This window comes from Canis lupus, chromosome 5 (genome assembly GCF_003254725.2).
Source record: "Canis lupus dingo isolate Sandy chromosome 5, ASM325472v2, whole genome shotgun sequence".
Taxonomy (NCBI): domain Eukaryota; kingdom Metazoa; phylum Chordata; class Mammalia; order Carnivora; family Canidae; genus Canis; species Canis lupus.
In genome coordinates, this window is record NC_064247.1 from 43,445,343 (window position 1) to 43,471,078 (window position 25,736).

The window sequence follows — 25,736 nt, forward strand, 5'->3', positions numbered from 1 at the left end:
ATGTATAGAATTTTGAATCAGTGCTGTACACCTGAAACTAATATATCACTGTATGTTAATTATACTTTAATAATAAAAAATATGTGAATAGGAAAAAAACTAGTGTTAAATTCATTAAAATGTAAACAGCAGTTATTTCTAGGTTGTATACTGCAATAAATTTGCATTGCTTTTACAAACAAAAAAAGATAAATCTTTCTTTCTTTCTTTTTTAAGATTTTATTTATTTACTCATGAGAGACACAGAGAGAGAGAGAGAGAGAGGCAGAGACACAGGCAGAGGGAGAAACAGGCAGAGGGAGGAGCAGGCTCGGTGCAGGGAGCCCGACGTGGGACTCGATCCCGGGCCTCCAGGATCACGCCCTGGACTGAAGGTGGCGCTAAACCGCTAAGCCACCCGGGCTGCCCCCCCAAAAAGATAAATTTTCAAAAAAATTTAATAATAGCACTTTTCCTACACATAGTCACCGTTTCTCATTTAATGTGTCTCGGAAGAAATTTGTACCAGAAGAAAAATTTCAGGTTCCTCTTAGCTAACATATTGAATTTGGATAGATGCAAGTTTTCAGGGATATTAAATTTTAACTAGCATTTTTTGCCCTTAAGTGATTTATTTTTCCCTTAGGCAACAAAGACTTTCATTTATACACATTGTAGGGTGGCTATGGTTTCTATTTTCTTCTGAGGTTTAAGACATTTGGCTTTAAAAGAGAACATTTGTGGTCCTATACTTGTAGAATACTTTAGGAAGCTGCTCCTCCACTTTGAGGTAACTGGTTAAAGAAAGAAATTGATAAAATTGCTAAGAGCTGGTGATGACTAGGAAAACCTATGTTCTTGTTTAGGTGCTATTAGCCACTAGCAATGGGCTATTTAGCAAGTCATGCCTCAGTTTTCTCATTTATAAAATAATACCAAGTAGACTACCAAATATTGGTTGTGTAATGATAAACAAGCCTTTACATAGTAGTACTTTGCAAGTGGTAAGTAAATATTAGTTATCTACTTGAATCCTCTTGCTAGACGATTCTAAATTTCATTTAAAAATAACTGAGTTATCAACTAAATTCTGTCTGTTTATAAAATGGTATCTAAAGTCCTAAGTATTTTTAGCAGCATGAGCTTAAGAAAGAATATCTTAATTTAAAAACTAACTTTTAAAAAGGAACTGATAGGGGCAACTGGGTGGCTCAGTTGTTTGGTTAAGTGTATGCCTTCGGCTTGGGTCATGATCCCAGGGTCCTGGGATGGAGCCCCGTGGAGCCCCACATCGAGCTTCCGGCTCAGCCGGGAGCCTGCTTCTCTCTCTCCTCCTTGCTCGTGCTATTACTCTTTCTCTTTCTCTCTCGAATAAATAAAATCTTTTAAAAATTTAATTAAAAGGAACTGATAGCATTGCAATTAATTCCCTTGGTAACGCATTTCTAAAATTTGGACATTAGGGGGCGCCAAAAGAACTGTTTCGTTAGTCTGCCATTTTCACTCCCTCTGCTTGTGTTGCAGCCATCAACATTTATAATGTATGCTAAAGTGCTCTAAAAAAAAAAAAACCTCAGTTCCAAGATCCTATATTATAATAAAGATGGTATTAACACTCGTGTAATTATAATTAAGTGCTTCAGCTCTGAAAAGAAAAATTTCAATCTAGGATATAAGCTACCTACAATAGGGAGATATCAGGAGGTTAATGGGAGCTTATTATGAAGTATGCTATTTACAATAGATTCACTTTATTTGCTTACTGTTGAAGTCTATTTAGCCAAGATTTTATTGAATGGCATGTGTAAATGGATGGAAAATTAAACTAATAATCTTAAGAGCAGGGAAATATCTAAAGATAAACAATAGGTCAACTAGATTTTGCTGAGAAGAGAATTAAATAATCCCATGTTTAAGTGTTTTAGCTTTCTGATTGCATACAGTAGGTAATCAATATTTATTGATATGATTTGATTTGTAGCTGTCTTAGAAGAATATATTTTATCAAAATGGCCTAAAGAGCTTAACATAACTCTTAATAATGTGTTTCAAAACCAGGTCTTAGATAATTATATGCCTCACCATCAGTCCAGATGGTTGTAAGAAAGGCTTACTCTTGAGCACCTCCCACTCCCACTACCTTAGACCCATGGACACAGACCTTCTGGGAGCAGAGACAATGAACATGCATACCAGGTGGTTTTAATTGGCTTTTATGCCCAAGAATGTTTGAGAACCATTACATAAATTGTAGTCAGCCTTAACAAAATCTAAGCAAAATGACAATTTAAATGTAACCACCTGCTCTATGATAGTTTTGTCAATTTTGATACAAGAAACAAATATATATATAGAAGAGCACAGGTCAAAAGAAAAGCCTCAGAGATTAAATATATAAATATACTCACCTGTTTCAGCTGTTTTATGAAAAAATGGTGAACTCCAGGGCTGCCAGTACCTTTTACCTGTTTCTTGGCATCTCACTTGAAATATATACTTAGTGTTTGGCTCCAAGTAGAATTCTGACTGTTGCTCATATGGAAAATTGGTGTCAAATTCTTTAACCTAAAATGAATGAATAACAATGATGAAACAATACAGTGTGCTTTGAAAACAATTATTCTATTTAGGCACATTAGGCATATGCCTATTATGTTCCAGGTGCTCCTCTAGACCCTGGGAAAACAAAAAAGAATAGGGTACTTTATATAAAACATGACCATAAATAATCAAATACATGTTATTTAACATTAAAAGTGAAATACACATCGCTTTGTGTTTGACAGTACTCTCAGGGTTTTATATCTCAAGGTCCAAAATGTAATATATTCTTAATGTTAGAGTAGCTGATTTTAATGGGATGGAAGAAAAGGGGGACCTGAGAGCAATTGTTTTAATCCAGACTTTCTTCCACTGCACCTCCTCAATCTCTCTCTTGCTCTCTCTGCAGTTGGATATTTAGATCAATGATTCTTCATGAATGATGAAATAATTTCACTTGCTAATGATGACTTCTGGAAAAATTATTCATAAATTAAGCTGTTAAATTGATCCTTATTGCAGACTTTCACCAATTCTACATAGCCTATTATTATATATAGGTTTGTATGAGAGAGAAAATAGAACATTTAAGAATGTAGAGCCATGAAAACCCAATGGAAGATAAGCATGCACACAGCTGATGTCTAAACATACAAATCATTTTCTGGGGCACTATGACTTGCTATAAAACAATGAAAAATGACCCTCTAATAAGCTGGTTAAATGGGAGAGAGAAACCAAGGCAATTACATACCTTCAGTATGTTGTGATACTGATTGACTGAAAAAAAAGTGAAGTATGATTGAAAATAACTATAAAACATGCCTTGAAATGCACTTGGGCAACAACCAGGAGGAAACAGTTACCAGACACTTAGGAAAAAAGAAAGTTAAAACTGTCAAGGTTAAAAAAAAGAGAGAAAGCAAAGTATAAAGGCCACTGAGGGATTCTTTTGTGAAAACCCAATCTTAACATAAATCTTTAAAATGTTCAATGTATTGAAAATGTAAGATCCATGAAAATATGTGCTTGGGGGATGTCATGAGCCATCTAAAGTATCATTCAGAGTTTCCATAATCTGTGTCTCCACCCTTGGCCCTTGGTATTTTCTGCCATGTAAATATGACCGACAGGCATCTGGGGTCTCCTGGGATCCAGGAAAGATTTTACTTGTAGTCAAAATTTGACTTTCAAATGCACTTAGCTTCTATTTGCTTCTCTTGGAAGGCATTTGTTATTCTCTAGTATTTCTCTTGCCATTACATGTAAAGATAAGTCCCTTTGTTTTTGTTTTTTTTTTTGTTTTTTTTTTGTTTTTTTTAGATAAGTCCCTTTGAAGAAGAGGAATACACTCAAGCACAGCTAGAATTCTAAAATGGAAGAATTTTACAGAATTGTTATCAGACTTGTCTCTACCATGAGGCAAGCCAGGTGACTGCTTAGGGTCTTGTAAGCATATAAGATGATACCTCAAGGTATTTTCAGAGGCTAAAACAAACATTGAGAGGTAATTGAGTACCTATGTGAAGGGTATGATCTCAAGAACAAGAAATATGACTTTTTTTTTATAGTAGTTAATTTCTTTTTTTTTAATGTTTTATAATTTTATTTTTTTTAATGTATTTATTTATGATAGTCACAGAGAGAGAGAGAGGCAGAGACACAGGCAGAGGGAGAAGCAGGCTCCATGCACCGGGAGCCGGACGTGGGACTCGACCCTGGGTCTCCAGGATCGCGCCCTGGGCCAAAGGCAGGCGCCAAACTGCTGCACCACCCAGGGATCCCAATATAGTAGTTAATTTCTATTTAAAGCTTCAATTAAGGAGCACCTGGGTGGCTTAGTGGTTGAGCAACTGCCTTTGGCTCGGGTCGTGATCCCAGGGTCCTGGGATGGAGTCCTGTATCCGGCTCCCCGTGGGGAGCCTGCTTCTCCCTCTGCCTATGTCTCTGCCTCTCTCTGTGTCTCTCATGAATAAATAAATAAAATCTTAAAAAAAAATAAAGCCTCAATTCTGAAAGGAGGTGAGGCATGGGAACTTAATCTCCATCAATCTGAGTTTCCTCTTCTTTTAGAGTAACATTAAGTTTCCAGGAGCATCCTTGGGTGGAGGGAAGGAACCTCCCTCCTTGGGTGGAACCAGCCTAGTCAGGCAGTTCTCTAATCCCCACTTCCTCCAACTCCCTACCTGGGGCAAGACCCGGGGTGCAGGGGCCCTTCTCAGGGACCTACCACTGTCTAAACTCTTTTGGTTCCTCTTCCTTTTTTTTTTTTTTTTTTTTTTTGCTTTTTGCTTTTATTTATTTATTTATTTATTTATTTATTTATTTATTTATTTATTTATGTTTTAAATAATAAATTTATTTTTTATTGGTGTTCAATTTGCCAGCATACAGAATAACACCCAGTGCTCATTCCGTCAAGTGCCCCCCTCAGTGCCCGTCACCCATTCACCCCCACCCTCCGCCCTCCTCCCTTCCACCACCCCTAGTTCGTTTCCCAGAGTTAGGAGTCTTTATGTTCTGTCTCCCTTTCTGATATTTCCACCCATTTCTTCTCCCTTCCCTTCTATTCCCTTTCACTATTATCTATATTCCCCAAATGAATGAGAACATATAATGTTTGTCCTTCTCCGATTGACTTATTTCACTCAGCATAAAACTGTGGAAGGAGCCTTGGCGTCCATGGAAAGATGAATGGATAAAGAAGATGTGGTTTATGTATACAATCGGTTCCTCTTCCTAACTCTCTTCACCCTCCTACTTACCCCTCTCTCTTCCCAGTTAATCTTTACCTAGTGTTTGGTGGAGGACAAGTGGGGTGATGATTGAGAAACTCAGTCCTGACTAATCACAGTTCTTCCAAGTCTTCTATCTTATACCAGCATTTACACTTTTGAAATGCAAAGGTCAAGGGTTTGACCCTTTGCTATCTGTGTGCTGTGTACTGTGTACTGTACTATTCACACTCAATACTGTGTACCTTTACCTGGAAAAGAATAAATGCTTGGTTTTATGTACTCCATGAAATAAGAATCATTTTTACATTTTTAAATTATTGTATGAGAGTCAAAAGAATACTTTGTGATGCATGGAAATTATGTGAAATTCAAATTTAAGTTTCCAAAATTCAAATTTTACCATGCCCGTTCATTTATACATTGTCTATGGCTCCTTTCACACTACAAATGTAAAGTTGAGGAGTTGGGTCAGAGGCCTGTGGCCTGCAAAGTCTAAAATGTTTACTCTCTGGCCCTTGAATAAAAAGTTTGCCACTTTCCATGCTGATAATATCTTGCAAACATGGTGAATGTTTCTAAAACCCACGGAATTTTCTGTAAGAAGTATCGCAAGCACCAACCCCACAAAGTGACACAGTACAAGAAGGGCAAGGATTCTCTTTACACCCAGGGAAAGTGGCATTATGACAGGAAGTAGAGTGGCTATAGTGGGTAGATGAAGCCAATTTTTTTGGAAAAGACTTAAAACTTCAAAGAAGATTGTGCTGAGACTTGAATATTTTGAGCCCAACTGCAGATCTAAGAAAAAGCTGGCTATCAAGAGATGCAAGCATTTTGAACTGGGAGGAAGGGCCAAGTGATCCAGTTCTGTTTCACACTGTTTTATTATGAAGACAATAAAATCTTGAGGTTATGTCACAAAAAAAAAAAAAAAAAGGTTGCCAGTGCTCTAGCTTAATTACAGAAATAAATCACCATTAATCCACGTTCTTAAATTTACAGCAAAGACTTCTCTGCTTTATCATCACTACTGTTGGGCACTTATTAAAGGCTAAGGTTTCAGATGTTATCCACATGAGCCACATATTGTAAAAATCAACAGAGATACAAAAAAAAATGATTATAGAACACCCTGTTTTCCAGGGGCTTATGGTTAAAGGATAGAGACACAGAGGTGTAAACAGGTAAATAGATAAGCAACGTGGTAATACTCCTGAGAGGGGGTAGGCAGAAATGTGCAAGGATTGCTGGTGAAGATTGTTGGTGGTGAAGAAGCTCAATTTTTAACACTAGTTTGAGGTGCCAAGGAGCTAGCCCATGAAGATAACCAACAAGTAGATAACTATTTTCCCCATGGTGTCAGCCTTCAGGATTACCTGCAGGACTGGCTGGTTCCCTTCACTGCCTCAAAGTCTAGATAGCTTAGTTAAAGCGGTATGAAAAGCAACACTAATTCAATAATTTTGATTTTTCAGGGGGGTTTTCTCTGCTCTACCAGACTCATTGCATGGCTCTCCTGGAGGTTAAAATGAAGAATAAGGGCAGCCCGGGTGGCTCAGCAGTTTAGTGCCGTCTTCAGCCCAGGGCCTGATCCTGGAGACCTGGGATCGAGTTCCATGTCAGGCTCCTTGCATGGAACTGCCCCTCTCCCTGTCTCTGTGTGTCTCTCATGAATAAATAAATAAAATCTTAAAAAAAAATAAAACGAAGAATAACAACAGCCAGTAATTGCTGAACTTGAGCTCTATTTCAGGCTCTGCACTAACTTCTTACATTGTTTGATCATCCCCACAACCACATGAGGTAGGTGGTTGTCTTATTCCTACTTTAGGCATGGGAATACTGAGATACAGAGAAGATAAGGAAGTTGCCCATTACTAGAAAGTGGCAGAACCAGGCTTTAAATTCTAGAGCCTGTGCTCTCAGCTCATGGCTTTGCTGCATAGCTGCCTGTCTCTTTGAAGTAAAGAACCTCCCTCAAGAAATATTGATGGAGGCCGAGGGGAGGTAAAAGATCAAATCTGTAGTTCTTTATAGCTTCTCCTCTTCTTGCCTCTATATTCCTGTCTCCCTACAAGGAGGCAAAGACAACACTTTATGGATGGTCCAGATGAAACTGATAAGGTAACAAATGTTAAAAAAAAATCGAAGTTTCATTCTGAATCTTACTAACTGGACTCGGGTCATCTGGATAGAAATGGGAATTCATGCTTTTCTGTGTGAATGGCTGTATTTAGAGGAAGCATGGTGGAAGGGATAGGATACAGATTTCAGATTGAAACCTGTTCTTTAATTTCTCAGATATTCTTTGGGTGCCCAAAGTGATATAGGGTCTGTGAAAGGCATTTAGTTACTAACAGTGTAAGTTTGAAAAACCCAGCTTGAGGTCTTTTGAGCTCTATGTCCTCATTTCTGTAACAGAGCTGATACTTACCTATCCCAAAGGATTGTTATGAAAGTTAGATAACATACTCTTTCAGCAACTTCATTTGCCTGCTTCTGAATTACCAAATCTCACAATGGCATAATAGCACCAGCAGGGGGAGCAGAAAACAAGAGTTTCAACCAGAAAACGGTTTCTGAAAACCTATTCAGAGATACTGATAGTATAATTACCTTCTATTTTCTAAACATTCTCATAGCCTATAATCTCCTCCTAATGATGCCAATAAGGGAGTTCTGTATTATCAATATCATTCTATGATCATGACCCTAACCAAAAGGCCCCAGGTGTCCTATTAGAATAAAAGCCTATTGACTCAATATCTAAGACTTGAAAGATTTCACTTGGGTTATTATCCAATTTACCTAATTTCCACATTTGCGAGAGGGTTGACTGTGGAGTTGTGTTTTGTTTGTATCCTGCTTGTCCCAGGCTTTAAGCATAGAGCTGCTGGCCACACAGATGCCATAACTATTTAGTCAGTGAGTCCAGCAGGTAATTGGCCAAATGATGTGGAACATGGGCTCACATCTAAATGTAATTTAAACCATAAAGTTCATATCACATTTCTGATTTAAATGAGCAGGGGTAAATAAGCAAGTTAATGTCAGGAATTTATTTTTAGAATACATTTTTAAAGTATGTCATAAAATCAGTATAGTTTTATCCTCATCTTCTTGACACTAACACATTGCTCTGCAGCAAAATTGATATTCAGGATGATGAAGGAGTAGAAAGCTTTGGAGTCACACTAACCATCAAAGATTAATGTTAAATACATATCATTGTATTTAACTCTCTGAAAACAGATAATGTTATTCACGATACATAACTCTTAATTAAGCAAAGCCAGAAAATCCACTCCTTGATTAGTTTGACTAAATGGCAGTTTATTGTACTTGAAAATAATAAAATGACATTTCTTTTCAAATACACCAAAAACTGGAACTTTTTCTCCAGTGAGACTAGTATCCTTCCATAATTCAAATTAGTTTTTATTATAATGTTCACAGGTGCTATGACATGATGTGATTTCATTAATGAACCTTCTACCTATGCCTCTCCATATCAGATAGTAACTTATCATTGATATTTAAAAATGGTTAGTTTGTCTAGACATTCACTTTTTACCTTAGCCTCATAAGACTGAGGTCTATATTAGTAACAAATCTTATATTTTGAGTTGCATTTTTAATTTAAAAAGAGACTCATAATACTTAAGTTCTTCTTTTTGAAGTTATTACCCTAGATGCCTTTAAATTTCAGCATAGAATCCTCACATTTTATATATCATCACTGATGTAAATTTCACCCTAGGAGGTACTGAATTACAAGGACCCAAATAGTTGGGTCCCTCTTAGTTGGACATTTGTCTTCTTAGCAACTTACAAAAGGTAAGAAGACATTTCAGGAAACATCTCTCTTTTGGGACGCATATGATAATGATGATTAAAACTAGTCATTTAGGGCATCTGGGTGACTCAGTCAGTTAAGCCTTGACTCTTTGCTTTGGCTTAGGTTATGATCTCAGGGTTGTGGGATTGAGCCCTGTGTCTGGCTTGCACTCAAGGCAAGAGGCTACTTGAGATTCTCTCTCCTTCTACCCCTCCCCCAGTTGCATGCGTGTATGCACTCACTCTCACTCTCTCAAATAAACAAACAAATAAAATCTTTAAAAAAAACAAAACACAGAGTGGTATAAGGAGTGCCTGGCTGGTTGTTGGTAGAGCATACAACTCTTGATCTCGGGGCCTTGAGTTGGAGCCCCAACGTTGGGCATAGAGATTACATAAACCCAACAAGCTAGAGTGGTTTGAGTATCAGACAAATAGATAAAAACACGTAAAATAGATCATCATGAATCCACTGTGGGTTGGCTTTTATTCCATTCACTTACATGCTAAAGAATAGTGAAAGTTAGCTTACCTTCCACGTTTGGTTTGTTGTAGTCTTATGTCTCATTTCACAGGAAACGTTTTCAATTGTTGTTTGACTATTCCAGTGGATTATGGTCTTGGGAATTGTAGTATTTATATCCTCAGCCCTGGAGATGATAGCTGCAGAAGGTATCACTAGAAAAATAAATAAGTTAAAAATCAGCAGTTTAAAACTTGCCTTGAGAGAAATCAATATATTTTCATCAATATATAGACATGTTAAAACTCAAAATACTAAAAAACAATTTCATGATCCAATTAACAATTAAAATGAATTTTTTCTTACCTTTTAAGCTATTATATAGGAGAAAACTGCTGCTAAGTGAAATTCTATTCAACCTATTTTCCATTTCTTTTAAATGAGATTCTTAGAGTCTACCTTTCCCCTACCCCCTCTTCCCTTATAATCCTAGCTAATGAAATTCCAAAGCCTGGCCTAATTAACAAAAGAGAGTGAAAAAGAGACAAAGGAAATGTCTCTTCCTGCATTTGTTTAGGGGAAAATGATGTGTTGCATTCTAAATTTAGTTCAGGGAGTCTGATTTGATAAAATATTAAATTGAGACATTTCACAATAATATTTTTATTCTCTTATATCATAGGGAAACATATGAATAATTAAATCTATTGCTAACTTATTTTGTTATCTATTAAAATAAATCTGTACTTGCAAGTATGATTGAACAAAGCAAGTAAGCAAGTCTCACAAGACTCTAAGACTTTACAAATTATTGCCATGCTCTGTGATAATAATTTTCAAAAGGAAACTGAAATTCTGATAGGTTATCTTACTATTGGTTTTGTTATACTAGGAATAATGATGTAACTGGGATCCCTGTATTTCTAAATTGTATTAATTCTTGTATGTTTGTTCTGTCTGAACAGAATAAAATCATTGGCACTTCCCATTTCTCCTATGTGCATGACAGAACAATGAAAGCCTATGACTTTGGGGATGCCTGGGTGGCTCAGCGGTTAAGCACCTGCCTTGGGCCCAGGGTGTGGTCCTGGAGTCCCAGGATCGAGTCCTATATTAGGCTTCCTACATGGAGCCTGCTTCTCTCTCTGCCTGTGTCTCTGCCTCTCTTTCTCTGTGTCTCTCATGAATAAATAAGTAGAATCTTAAAAGAAGAAAGTCTATGACTTTGTGAGACATATTATTTAACAAAGAACTAAGGAGCCTATGTATGTGTTTTTAAGGACTATTATTATAGCTTAATATTCTCTATGAATTAGTTTCCTTTTCATTTATTCTAGGTGGCTAAGTATTCTTTAGGAATATGATTATTTTATTATTAATGATTTATTATCTAAATTATATGCCCAGGTATATGATTTATAGAGAAATACAAAAATTAAAGACTTGCTATTTAGTAGTACAGTCCTATAATAGTATCATTGGGCTAAAGCTAACATCAGAAGAAGTAGTAGCAAAATCAGTTTAATCAAAGAGCTTACTGAACTTTTATCATCTGGATGTCACAGTTGATTTCCTTTGCTAGTGTAAGCTTCTTGTAATAAGGATCAATATTGCAGATTTCTATAGTCAGAGAAGTGTTTCCCAGGGCTCTGAGACCACTTGGGACCATTTAAGCACCCTCAGGCTAAATTACCCACCCACTCTTCACTCTCATCTCAGAGTCCAGCCTGCCATTGGTAGAGTAGCACAAGCGTTCCTGAGAAAGAAATATTCTGGAACAGAAACAAAAGTCTGTTTAGGCCTATGAGAAATGTAGATGGAACAGTAAGTCAGATTTAAGATAGAGTCTTAGCACAGGGCAGGTCAATGCAGCAGAGAGCTAAGCCTTTACGTTTGTATGACCTCATATGATTTCAAATAAACATGTTATATAATAAATACCTGACTATGTACTTTGTTAAATGACTCAAATGTTAAATGTTTGCTCTCATTGCTTAGGTTTCAAATGTTCCCATCATATCTTAGGTTTTTAAAAAGCTGTCATATCGTCATGGAGGCCATGTGTTTAGTTTTCACTTGTATTGAAATGAAGAACCAGATCTGTTGTCATTTGGTATCTTTCCAACAACATATTTTTCCCTATGTGAGAATTAACATTCAAAATGCAGCTGGAAGGCACTGCACTTTCTGCACTGGCATTTATTTCTTCACAGGAGAAGCCGAAGCATCCATCTCACAGCCACTTGGGCACAGTATTACTGCACTATTAACTCAGGCTTGCCTTTCAGCATAACCTCCCTAACTTAATTAAAGCCCAATCCTGTAGTTGTTCTCAGGAGGGTCCTCTATCCTCAGTTTCATAGAACAGTTCATTTATCTAACTTGCAATATCTCATTCTTAAAGTGTCATAAATGAGTGTAACTCATCCGTTAATTATCTGGTGCTTTATTGGGTGGAGCCTCCTACATAGTCAACCTGTGTTTTTCTACCTGAGTTTCTAAGAATCTGTTTTGAGATTTAAAAAGGAAAGGAAAAGAAAAGAAAAAAAGAAAGAAAAGAAAAGAAAATGGGTGCCTGGATGGCTCATTCCGTTAAGTGTCTGCCTTTGGCTTAGGTCATGATCCCAGAGTCCTGGGATCAAGCCCTCCATCCCCCCCCCCCGCTCAGCGGGGAGTCTGCTTCTCCGTCTGCCCTTCCCTGCCGCCCTGCTCATGCTTTCTCTCTCTCTCTCTCTCATAAATAAATAAATAAATAAATAAATAAATAAATAAATAAATAAATAAAATATTTTTAAAAAAGAGAGAGAGAGAAAGAAAGAAATGAAGGAAAAGAAAAGAAGAGAAAAAGGAAAAGAAAAAAAAAGGACATGAAATAACAACTCCAAACAAGAGGTTCTGTGGTTCACAGTGTGAGAAGTCAGATCTGCTGGTGATGGCCAGAGGAGATTTTTCCCTTTGTGGGAGGTGGGATGGTGATTAACCTTTGCAAGTTAGCAGGCCTGGAATAAAATCTAGCTCTCCTCCTTACTAGCTGTGTGACCTTGAGCAAATTATTTTCTCTTTCTTCTTTATCTGTAAAATGGGCATAGTAGTACCATGTATGATTGTTTCCAGAATTAAGTGTGATTTGCATGTTAATTGTCTGGAACACTGTAGGCATTTGATAAATGGTGATGATAGTAAGATCATAAGATCACAAAGATAACAATAGCAGTAATACTACTAATAATTTAGTTCTAAAAATGATATTGCCAAATGATACAGGTAGACTTTAAACATCATTAATCCACTGAGAGAAAACTGTTTTAAGAAAAGACATTTTATGACATCCTACCTCAAACTGTAAATTTACAAAAACACATGTAACATGGTCAAGAGAACTATAACTCCAAAAATATATAACACAGTGAAATGCATCACCAGAGTCAGCAGTGTTTGTTTTCAAATCACGTATTCAGAGCATAAGGACAGACTTTTTGGACCAATCCAGTTAGTTGGAATAGTTGAGTTTAGCTGAAACAAAAGTTGAGAACTGAGATATTAGTGTCAATAAAAGACCCCAGTTGTCCCCAAAGGAAATCCATATTCAACTTCAAGAGAAGGTGTCACATCACCTTCTGTTGAAGTCCCTACATCATTAATCAGCAGGGAAGTTATCAGACACATAGCAACATACTTTTAAATAAAGACGGAAGATAAAAGTTGATATTGGAATTAGAGCTCCCTAGCTCCCCAATCTCAAAATTTTTAATGCCACCTAGTTTTGGCTCCTTTAAGTAGAAATTATAATCTCTTCTACAAAGTAGGTTTGTCGTGGTCATGTAAAAGCAGTTAGCACTGAAGAAAGTGCTCCATAACTGTGAGCTTACTGAAATCATCCTTAATAATAAAAACAGAAATAATTGTCACTAGGATATCCAAATAGAGGATAATTCACTTGGTGCTCTTTGGATAAACTTTGGCTTTAGGACTGAGATGTAGCTGCTGTCAAAGGCTCAGGGGCAATTACCTTTTGGAATTTATCTTAAGGAAAATTTTATCTTATCTTAAGGGGCACCTGGGTGGCTCAGTTGGTTGAGCATTTGCCTTTGGCTCAGGTCATGATTTCAGAGTCCTGGGATTGAGCTGCATTGGGCTCCCTGCTCAGTGGGGAGTCTGCTTCTTCAGCTCCCTCTGCTCCTCCCTACCCCATACTCCTGCACATACTCTCTCTCAAATAAATAAATAAAATCTTAAAAAAAAAAAAAAGGAAAAAGAAGACAACTACTATGAAAAAATTTATCCAAAAGGTTGTTTATGGCAGTGTAGTTTATGTTGGTAAAAATTTGAAAACAGCCTAAATCCACAACAATAAGGGACTAATTAAAGATATTCATTAAAAATAATATTGTAGATTAAATCAATAGTAATATTTATTCTATATTATATGTTTTAGAAGGCAAGTTCTAAAATTTCTGAAGCAAAAAAATGTTAACATTTGTGAAACCTGGCTGGTAAAAATAGAGATGTCTACATAATTCAGCATTTTTTATGTTTTTTTGTTAAATTAAAAAAAAAAACCCATAACTTCCAAAATAGTATATATGTAGAATTCTTTAGTATGCTCTACTTTTCGCAATGTAAGACTCATCACAGCTTATTATAATCTTTCTTTAATTCCATTTTCCCTGGTAATTTGAAAGATATTTAGGGCACCAGATACCTTGCTTATCTTATTCTCCTTATGCTTGAACATAAGAAGGTCTCAAAAAATATGTATAAAACCAGATGCACCCATGTAGAAATAAGACTGGAAGGATATGCAAAAAAGTGGTAGCAGTACTTATCTTTGAGTTGTCTCAGGCTGGTCAATTATAGGTAATTCTTGTTTTCTGTATCATGACCTACAGGAACTTCAGGGGAACTCAGATCTTCATTTGACTAGGTCAGCATAAATTAGCTGTTTAGTTGTAAAGATACTATTTCTCATCCTTTACCTATATCATCCAGATTAATTTGCAGTTGTTTTGACTTCTCCATGCCCAATGCATTTGCAGCTTGAACCCAAACCAAATATTTCTTGCCACCTTGCAATGAATCAGTGGAGATGTTAATATAACTTGAAGAAAGATATTGTTGCTCTTCTTCTTTCTCTAAACTTAAAAAAAAAAAGATTATGATGACTAGTTATGTTTGGTTTGAATTGGTTCTTCCTCAATTTTTTGATGCTACTTTTTTAGCCTGCTTTTGAATACAAAATTGGTCATTTGAAAATTTTTTTAAAATAAATTCAAGACTCTTCAGGGCCAGATTATGACTTTCATGGGCCTTAAGCCCCTTTCCCTTCATGGACTTATTCTTCTGTCAAGAGAAAAATAGTATCTATGTGTGTGGGTGTGTATATGTTTATATAGATACATACATATTCATATAGATTATGTTTTACAACTGTTGATATAAGAGTAAATATATTATTACATATTAAAACATTTTTTGGCCTAATGGTTTATTTTTTATGTATAATACAATTTTTTAATAAATATGATCATTTATATTAGTATATATCAGAAATCTCAAATACAAAAACAATTGCATTCCTGTAGTTAAAATTCTATCTGTAGCTCCCTCCTTTGTACACTTTCTTTAAATGCAGTTTCCTTTCTGCCTTTTAACTTTTAGAATACTTCATTTTCTTTTTCTATTTTTATTTACTTATTTATTTACTTAATTTTTTAAGAACAGAAATGCAGACATTTTTTAAAATTTTTTCTCCCAGCTCCCCTACCCACCTCCCCTCCAGCAACCCTTAGTTTGTTTCCTACGATTAAGTACCTCTTAGGGTTTGTCTCCCTCTCTCTCTGATTTAGTCCTGTTTTATTTTTTCCTTTCTTTCCCTATGATCCTCTGTTTTATTTCTTAAATTCCACATATGAGTGAGATCATATAATTGTCTTTCTCTGACTGACTTATTTCACTTAGCATAATATCCTCTGGTTCCATCCATGTCATTACGAATGGCAAGATTTCTTTCTTTCTTTCTTTCTTTCTTTCTTTCTTTCTTTCTTTCTTTCTTTCTTTCTGGCTGAATAGTAGTCTATCTAATAGTTTATTTTTTCTTTTGATTTAAAATGAAATTAAACATTTTCATGGACTCCTGAAAGTATCATGGGCCCTGGGCACTGTGCCCACTATGCCTACTGGATAAGTCAGCTCTAGACAGAGCTTGAAATAAATGAATACCTTCTGGGAAAGAGCATTGCATAGCAGCTTGGTACAAGAGCTTTGAGTCAGATATTTCTACCAGATATAGTGAGGGGTAAGGATGGCATGAACCATCAGGATAGAATGAGAGATCTGGATGCGAAGAGAAAGACCAACCTTCCAGAAAAAAAAAACAAAACCAAAAACAAAACTAACAACAACAACAAAAAACCCACCCAGAATGTTCTAAAACAAATGGTGAGCCACTTTCACGAAACTTCAGCAAGTTCATACTCTGGAGCATGAACGTGCAAGAAGTAAAGTAAAGCAGACAAAATCATTAAGACTTCCTGTGGACTTTGAAAACAGAACTCACTGGATCTGGTGGCCGATTAGGTAAGGGGAATGGAAATAATTTACTGCCAAAGAAGCTGGAGAAGATAGAGGGGAGAGGCACACTTTGGAGTGCAGATAGAGCTATTAAATCATCACTTCAAATTATGTTTATCTAAGTTTTTATAGTTGAATGAGTGAGGATTGCTAATCAGCCAATTTAACTTTGTGGAATTTCAAATGTTATTTTTTAAGGCTAAAATTTTAAATCTTATGAATTTCCAATTTCCACTGGCTTTGGTCAGCAAGTTTGAGCCTCTCTATTATGTTTGGCAAAAATTTCTGGGGTGCCTAGCTGGCTCAGTCGGTAGAGCATGTGACTCTTGATCTGGGGTTCCTGAGTTGGAGTCCCATGTTGGGTGGAGAGATTACTTAATCAATTAATTAATCAATCTTAAACAATTCTACTCCACAATATTTTGGGGGGAGATTGGAGGTAGTGGTGAGGAGGAATACTGGGAAATGTCCCCCCCCCTTTTCTGATTTCTGTGAGGAGAAACTGTCCTCAAAACTCCCCCATTCTGGGCAGCCTGGGTGGCTTAGCGGTTTAGCGCTGCCTTCAGCCCACTGCGGGATCCTGGAGTCCCGAGATCGAGTCCCACGTCTGGCTCTCTTGCATGGAGCCTGCTTCTCCCTCTGCCTGTGTCTCTGCCTCTCTCTCTCTCTCTCTCTCTCTCTCTCTGTCTCTCATGAATAAATAAATAAAATCTTAAAAAAAAAAAAACCCAAAAAACAAAAACCTCTCCCATTCTGTCTTCCCCGCCCTTCTTCAAGTCTCTTGAAGGTGGGAGTGATTCTACTTACTAAGAACTGGACTGTGCACCTCTGTCCCTTTCTCTCTCCCACTTTCCCTTGGGGAGTCAGAAGACCAGAGAAATGATATTGTTTGGTCTTCTCCAATAAGATATAAGATTTAAGGAGTTGTCCCCTAGGTGGGGATGTGCAGCTGTCTATACTGGATGTGATTGAGGGCAAGGGCAGTAAATCTGTTTATTCTGGGAAGAGCAGTATTAAAATGTTTACTCTTGCCACATAACAAAGCCATGCTCTCCATTAACAAGCTTCATCAGTAATATTATAAAATATTTTAAATGTTTAATTATTTAAATAAAGATTTTAAAATATTTAAACATAGCTATTTTATATATTTTTAAAAATATTTTATTTATTTATTCTTGAGAGACACAGAGAGAGGCAGAGAGGCAGAGTCACAGGCAGGGGGAAGAGAAGCAGGCTTCATGCAAGGAGCCTAATGGCGGGATTCAATCCCGGGACTCCAGGATCACATCCTGAGCCGAAGGGAGATGCTCAACCACTAAGCCACCCAGGCATCCTGCTATTTTATATTTCTATTTTCACCTGTTGGCTTTTTGATTTCTCTTAGTTGGTTTAGAACTCTTCAGAGATAAATACTGAGCCACCTCAGACTCTTACACCCCATTATCTCTACTCTGATCTATTCATAACATGAAAGTGGTTTTCACTAGACTTCACTAAGCTTACATTTCTTGATCCCTTTGAACTACCAACTCTTTTTATTTCCTTTTCTTAAGCTTCTCAGTCAGATTTTCTACATCCTTGGTAACTACATCCAAATTACCATTTCCACTTGTTCTTTAAGCTTTTTGTTGTGATTTCTGTCTTTACTTTTCCCATGAATCTACTCTTCTAAAATGACATCCTTTCCAAGGTGAAGTCCTCTGAATCCTCTTTGTAGCATCTGTTCCTCCTAGTAACTTACAAGTCTTACTTCCTTTGCTACCCAGACCCTGTCTTCTGAGTGGGAAGACATCTTTTTCTCACACCTGCTTAGTGACACCTTTTCTCCTCCTGCCCTCCACTTGGATTGCCCTCCCTACTCCTCTAACCCCACCACAGTGATGGTCAGCTCTTGGTGCTTGCCTTTTCCCTCAGCTTACTCACATTCCTGGCTTCAATCATTATTCCACACGTACAGCTACTATCTGAATTCTCACTGGGAGCTGCATTTGGATATCTGCCGGAGACCAAAACTGTAGCATATTTACAACTGAATTGTCTTCCCATGCGCATCGGGGGGATCGGGCGCTTCTTGCCAGTTTCTCCATTGTTGTCAACAGCATGCTGCCTTTCTGATGTCCTCTCTTTGCCATTTTTAACAATTTTTTCTCTATCATTTAAGAACCAACCAAAGAAGGTGGAAACATTTAACTATTATTTTTTTATTTTATCTTTTGTTCCTATAGCTGTGGACATGGTCTAGGCCTTATCTCTATGTTATCTGTTTGGTATATTACTTGTAAATTTCTACATTAATTGTAGTACATTGTGGAAACTAATAATATAGATCTGCTAATTTGGAGAGAAATAAGCTCAGAATTTGAACAAAGGTGAAAAAACAAATACCTTACAATCTTATATTTAACAAACAGAAATGCTTCACAAATTTGGGTGTCATCTTTGACTAGGGGTCATATTCATTTTCTCTGCACTGTTCCATTTATAGTATTTGTGCTACTGAGACAAGCACCACTTGGTTTCTTTATCTAATACCATCAATTTTTTCCTGTCCTGGGGGGAATGACTTGATAGAGTTGGTGGGAAAGGAAGAGTTTAAAGATCATGATCATTTCATCTCTACAGCTGTACTTCAGGTCCTGTTACTACTATGCATCTCTTCAGCAACTCCCCAAATTTCTCCAGCCCCGCAATACCCCAGCTAGGATTATAACTTGCCAGCCATTACAATCTATTAGAATCCAGAGTGGCATGCTTCCTGAGACAAAGAACTCCAGGGAGGAAAAGAGGAACCAGCCTCATTCTACCAAGCAATAAATGCATTTTTAAAATCAAAATACTACAGAAATTAAATATCTGTATTTTAAACTTATTGCCACGACCAGAGCAGGTAATCTCACCAGGCAACCAAGGAATCTCTCAAAGGCTGACAGAGATACATGGGTAAGGGTGAGAGGTCTACATGGCATGCAGGTGGTAGCAATTACTTTAGTTCAGCTCAGGTTTTTAACCTTCAGTGCATATTTTCCAGTGCTGCCTCTTTCCTCTCAGCACCAGGCAGATCACTATGAACACCATGAGAGGATAAGGACGTGTCATACTGATGAAAAGCAGAAATTTTAGAAAAAACCTGGATTCAAATTCCAGCTCTGCCCCTTGATGAAATGTGGGAGTTGGAGCCAGTTACTTAACCTCTATGTACTTCAGTTTACTCATCTGTACAACAGAAAGAATAGCATCATTGTGATCATGAGTAATTAAGATAAGTGAATAAATGAGATTAGGAAGCATGGAACAGGTGGCTTCATAGGCAAAAAAGGGCTTATTAAAACACACAATTATTATTATGAATTAAAAGGTATTTATGATGACTTTTACACATTCTAAAGATTACAACTGAAACCTTAAAAGGGACATCTGGGTGGTTCAGTGGTTGAGCATCTACCTTCAGCTCAGTGCGTGATCCCAGAGTCCTGACATCGAGTCCCACATCAGACTCCTCATGGGGAGCCTGCTTCTCCCTCTATCTATGTCTCTGCCTCTCACTCTGTGTCTCATGAGTAAATAAGTAAAATCCTTAAAAAAAAAAAGAGAGAAACCTTAAAAATTGTTATATTTCAACAAGCAAAATTTCTTTTATATCACATATATCTGGAATCAAATCATTCCATTAAATTCAGGTGTTTACATAGTTCCCTTATATTTCTTTTGAAATAAGACAGAATGTAAACAAATTACAAAGAATGTGTTTTAAGTTATGCTAACCTCATGCTCAATAAGAATTCAAATGTGAAAATAAGAGAATGGCAAATATGGGTAAGTAGCAAGTAGGGCATCTCTGAGAATTTTCCAGTTAGAGAAAACCACATGCATGTCCTTAATTGATTTGTGGCTTATTCTTTTACCACATTCATTGAGACCACAGTCAAAATGGAAATATATTCTTAAATCAACATTAACCATAGTTATTAGGTAATTTAATTGTGCTTTTAAAGTCTACCTTCATAGTAGCACCTAGATCACAAACCCTTTTAGATGAAGAACCAGTAATAATGAATGAATGACTATAACTTTTGGACTATTTTTATATAAAACTGTATATTACAAAGTTTTCAAATTTCTTTTTTCTATTTCTGGTTTTGGTGTGCTTATAATACATAACGGATGTTTGCTGAAGGGAGTCAGCATGATTTATATGCCTCTGAAGTTACCCATGCACCTCACACTAGTTATATTTTTTTTTTTTTAAGATTTTATTTATTCATGAGAGACACAGAGAGAGAGGCAGAAACATAGGCAGAGGCAGAAGCAGGCTCCCTGCAGGGAGCTCAATGTGGGACTCAATTCCAGAACCCCGCTGAGCCATCCAGGCATCCCACACTAGTTATATTTAATAGATTTTCAGTAAACACTGCCAATTTATAGTGATAATGGTGAATAGTGTTTTCCATTTACTTAGCCACTCATTCAACAAATATTTATTTAACATCCACTATGTTCCAAGCACTGCTACTTTAGACATTGCGGCTACAACAATGGACAAAGCAGATAAAGTCCCAACCTTCATGGAGCACACATTCTGGTAGAAGCAAATAAATATATAATATGCCCTATGGTGATAAATGTTTAGAAGAAAAATAAAGCAAAATGGGTTGTTAGGAAGTGCTAGAGGTAGGAGTGGGATTTTTTTTTTTTTTTTTTTTTTTAAGGAAGATGAAGATGAGGAAAGCCTAAGAAGGTGACTTTTCTCCTCTCTGGAGAAAAAGCATTCTAGAGGTATGCAAAGACTCTGAAGCAGAATCTTGCTTGTCCTGTTCAAAGAACAACAAGGAGATCAGTGATGATTGGTATAGATGAGGCAGAAAGAGATTGAACATGAGATCAGAGAGTCTGGAGGAGGGAGAGATTTAGAAGACACTATAAGGTCACATAGAGCCATTGAAGGATTCTGACTTTGATCTGTGAGTGAAATGACAGGTTTTGAGCAGAAGAGTGACATGATCAAGGTGCATGTGAAAAGGATTACTCTGGCTACTTGTGAGCAACTGTAGGAGGGCAAAAATGGAAGCTAGATCACCAGTTAGGAAGTTCTTATACTAACCAGAGGAAAGATGATATGGCTTGACCCAGCATTCCAAAGTGGGTAGTGATAAGAGGTCAAATCCGATAGGTTTTGCTGATTAATGTTGTTTAAGACATGGTAGGGAGGAATCTGGGAGGACTCCAGTGACTATCACCTAAATAATACAAAGATGTATTTGCCATTTACTGATAAGGGGAATACAAATGTAGGGAAAGGAAACACAGGGTGTTTGGTTTTGAACACGTTAGCTTTGAGATAACTTTTGGATGTCTAAGAGGAAGTGCTGAATAAGATGTTAGATACATGGTAGCTATGAACAGAAATGTCTAGACTCAAGGTAGATAAACTAGGGAGTTTTACAGTATAAATTTGGATCATATCTTTTAGGTAATGACTATAGATTGAGATAAAAGGAGACCCTAGTATAAAGCTAATAGGAAGTAAACACTTCTTATTTACTGGAAATGAAGAGGCATCAGTTAATGAGCCTGAGAAAAAGCATCCAGGAAGGTAGGAGGAGAATCGAAAGGGAGTGGTGTCCTCAAAGCCAAAAAAAGGAAGTGAAAAGCTTTATTAAGTGCTCCCAATAAGGAAGATAAAGACTGAGAAGAAACCATTGGATTTGGTCATGGGGAATTGATCAGTGACACTGATAAGACCTGTCTCAGTGGACAGCAAAAATTTGACTAAACTAGATTTAAAAAAGATGAGAGGGGAAGTAGAGACAGAAAGTATAGATGACTCTTGAGTTTTGCCATAAAGAGGAGCAAAGAAATAGGGTAGTGGAGAGGGGAAGTGTATTTTTCAAGAGGGCAAATGCTGTAACATGTTTGAAAGCTGGTAGGAATGATCCAATAAAGATAGAAAAAGTGATCATGCAGAAAAGAGAGAGAAAAATTGTTGGAGCAATGTTATCCAGGAGGCAGGAGGAGTAAGATCTAGCACAGAAGTGGAGGGTTGACCTCAGGGCAACTGAGGGTTGGCCTCAGGGCCTCAGGGAACTACAACTATTGTAGTTCATCCACAATAGTAGAATGGAAGACCAAGTATATGGGTACAGATGTCAGTGCATCAGTAGTTGGGGGAAGCTTATGGTTTTTCTCATTGCTCCTATTTTCTCAGTGAAATTAGAAAGTCATCAATAGAGAATGAGGAGGGAGAAAGTACGCTGGAAACTAGAAATGAGAGAAGAAGTAATAAAATAATTATCGGCTTAGTGGAGGAGTAACTTGGGCAGTGATATGTAGCAGGATACTGGGTGGCTATCTGGACCCAAATGGGATTAATGGTCATGAATATAAAGTAACATCAAGTTAGTAAGTTTGTGTTTGTCCCCAGCCACCATCAGCTTTCCTAGTTCAGGCATAGAATTGGTGGGGAAATGGATTTAAAAATATGAACTGCTTATTAAGTCCTAAAGGAATTACTGAAATATAACATCTGGCCTTAAAAATATTTGGAGTCATGCCTAAGAACGCTTTCTGGTTATTAGGAATATGCATATGGAGGAGAAGAAGAAATGGTAAAAACAAGCCAGCCTTCTGAATTGACAGAAGGCAACTGATCCTAGGAGATCTAAAATGATATCTAATCGAAAAATAATTGCTCTACTAGTCTTTCACAGTGCCTGAAAATTCTATCATTGGTGTTATTCTAATAAGTTTATGATGTCACAGAGATGATACCTAGCCACCAAAAAAAAAAAAAAAAAATCTCTAGAGTTAAACATAGTAATAAGAAAACACAAAATGCTAAATAAATATTTGGTAAATTGTCTTGAATGGAATAGAATGAGAGGCCATCATGCATTCATTTTTACTCAACAAGTATTTATTGAGTAGAAGACATTTCAACAGACATTGCAAGAGTTTCCAGGATAAAGAAAGAACATATTTACATGAAGCTGTTTGTGGGTAATAGACAATAGTAGGTAGATATTTATTAGCAGAGTTTCTTCTTCTTTGGTTTTTCCTATCACCACTTATTGACACATAGCAAAATACAGAGAGGAGGGGAGGTTGTGTCACCACAAAGATACTAAGGGAAAGAAAGCTCTTGAAGCAACACAGGTACAATATTCCTCTATTTTACAACTTCAACCCAACACCAGAAGGAAGTCCTGATGACCCCTAGGCTGCAATAGAGGGAATGCTACCTTTCTGCCACTAGTGGAACAAGTGGGTGGACTGGGGTAAAATACCTCTCCGTATATATGATTTTACTGGAAAACAGAAACACATGAATTGGAAGTGAAACCTTGCAAATGCTGATCTCTATACCTATCTGCCAAAGTGGAAAATACCCTAAGAACCAAGGATCTAGAATGACCTTTTTAAATTACCTCAACCATAAAATTCATAAGTCAGCTGTTTCCTGGGGGGAAAGATCTTATTGATAGTTAGAAAATTAACTTTCTTTTCTCTAATTTTTTTCAACTCATTGGTGTGTTTTTAATTAATTGTAAGATGAATAGATGTTTAGTCTCTTTTCCAATTTGTGCTTATTTATAAGAGCTCATTTTTTGAATTTGCTACAGGAGAACATTCATTTTTATGCTAATCCTTCATATCTTTTAGGTCTTTCTAAAATATAACATTCCATTAATCTGGACTTAGTAAAGAATTTGGGTTAGGCTTGTCTGAGTTTGACTGTAATTTACTGTTGGATTTCAGAAAATATGGTAAAAAAAAGTTTTTCTAAGAGGTAATACTTTGTATTATTATTATTTAGACTGTGAGGGGACAATGCAGGAAATGTTTATTTCTACTTATCAGAATAACCACTCAATAAATATTGAGCAGTTACAATGTATCCCATTCTAGGAGCAAGTGATGTATCAGTGAACAAAACAAAAATTCTTGCCCATATTGAGTTAACATTTCTAGTCTGAATGAATGAGTTTACTATTGACATATGCACAACAGCTAAAAAATTAGTCTTACTTGTATTTTTTTAGTTTTTTTCCCCCAGGAAGGTCTTACTTTTAGAGCACATCTGACATCTCTTTCTAGATTTTCATCTGTCTAAAATTACTGTCACTTGAAAATAATGTAAGTAAAATTGTTTACAATATCCTGTAAATGATCATTTTTAACGGCCTTATATTAATCTACTCACCCAAATCAGGTTTGATGTAAGAACAAATCACAGCCTAGGATGTCAGCTTTGAGTGTCACCATTATACTCTGCCTTTTTGTTGTTTTTAAGCATTTCCTATTTGCAAGTCATTTTTTATAGTTTGTGTTCTCATAAACTTTGGAACATCCAGTATAGTATTACTTATCTTCATTTCCCAAGTTATGTAAGGAAACATAAGGCTTAGTCACAGGAACTTTTCCAAGATCATAAAGCTAGAAATTATGGCAGATACTGTTAAATGACAGTACTGGATTCTATCAACATTGCTCTTCTCTTAGGTTCCCATCCAGAGTAGACAAACATGTAACCCAAGTTCCAGTCAATGAGATGCAAATGGAAGGCCATGGGAGGACGTTTCTTTTCCTTCACTACTTTTCCTGCCTGAGACTTGGATGAGAAGCCTAGAGGTGCAGCTTCTGAGGATTAAGGCCGACACACTAAAGCTTATAGAAGAGAAAGGTAGAAAAACCTTTGAGATGTCAGTGAGTAATCATGCCAACTCTGTAATTCTTACCACTATGGATTGATATAAATAAAGCCCCATCTGTTTAAGTCACTGCACTTTGGTTTTCTGATATTTGCATCATAAAAGACATCCAACTGATAAATCTCAGAACTGGAAATCAAAAGTAAAACTCAAAAACCCCCATTTTTTCCAATGGATAGTTCTGAAAGCATGCTTTTTTAATAAGTGTATTCTTAACACTTTCAAGGTGACTTTTTGAGTACTGAGAACAATCTCAATACTCATAACTACTACAGATATTTCTCACTTTATAAGCTAGATATATTTCTTAAAAGAAGCCATTTGTAAATAATTTAAACATTTGTAACTGAACACATTGATGGATTTTAAAAGAAATCTATAATAAATAGTTAAGATATTTGGAGAACATTTTTTATGATACTAAATAGGAAATCAGGTGGTGGTTGGCAAGTTTTTGTTCAACAAATACATCTTTTCAAATTGTGGTATGTCTGTTCTAAATTTACAATGCAATTTTATTGTCAGGAACCTGAGAAGGCAAATAAGTAGGACCTGAAAGAATTAACTCATACCCACTAGGTTAACTAATAAGATAATAATAAGTGTTGGAAAGAATTTGGAGAATTTATAATCTTCATATACTCCTAGTGGGAATATAAAATGGTGCAGTTGTTTTAGAAAACAGTATGGCAGTTCCTCAAAAATTTGAATAGAATTAATGTATGACCAAGCAATTCTCTTCCAAAGTATATACCCAAGAGAAATGAAAACCTGTGTCTACCCAAAATCTTGCACATGAATATCCCAGAAGCATTACTCATAATAGCCAAAAAGAGGAAACAACCCAAGTGTCCATCAACTAATTAATGGATAAAGTAAATGTGATATATTCATATAATG

The 25,736-nt window shown here is 36.5% G+C and overlaps 1 protein-coding gene, 1 long non-coding RNA gene and 1 other non-coding gene across 3 annotated transcripts in view; 1 reads left to right on the forward strand and 2 right to left on the reverse strand.

Annotated features, from left to right (window-relative positions):
- The window catches only part of LOC112647202 (uncharacterized), a 38,239-nt gene extending 13,336 nt beyond the window's left edge, over positions 1-24,903 (forward strand). Inside the window, exon 3 of the long non-coding RNA XR_003128184.3 lies at positions 24,628-24,903. This is a non-coding gene — a long non-coding RNA (uncharacterized LOC112647202). The remainder of the gene's footprint in view (positions 1-24,627) is intronic.
- The window catches only part of IL23R (interleukin 23 receptor), a 65,592-nt gene that overhangs the window by 24,549 nt on the left and 15,307 nt on the right, over positions 1-25,736 (reverse strand). The window contains exons 5-7 of the mRNA XM_025428076.3: positions 14,535-14,695; positions 9,628-9,773; positions 2,388-2,544 (exon numbers count right to left, since the gene is read on the reverse strand). Of these exons, the coding sequence (XP_025283861.1) occupies positions 2,388-2,544; positions 9,628-9,773; positions 14,535-14,695 (464 nt within the window). The remainder of the gene's footprint in view (positions 1-2,387; positions 2,545-9,627; positions 9,774-14,534; positions 14,696-25,736) is intronic.
- LOC112647671 (U6 spliceosomal RNA) lies at positions 18,534-18,640 on the reverse strand. The gene has a single exon (XR_003128418.1). It is a non-coding gene; the product is annotated as a U6 spliceosomal RNA (small nuclear RNA).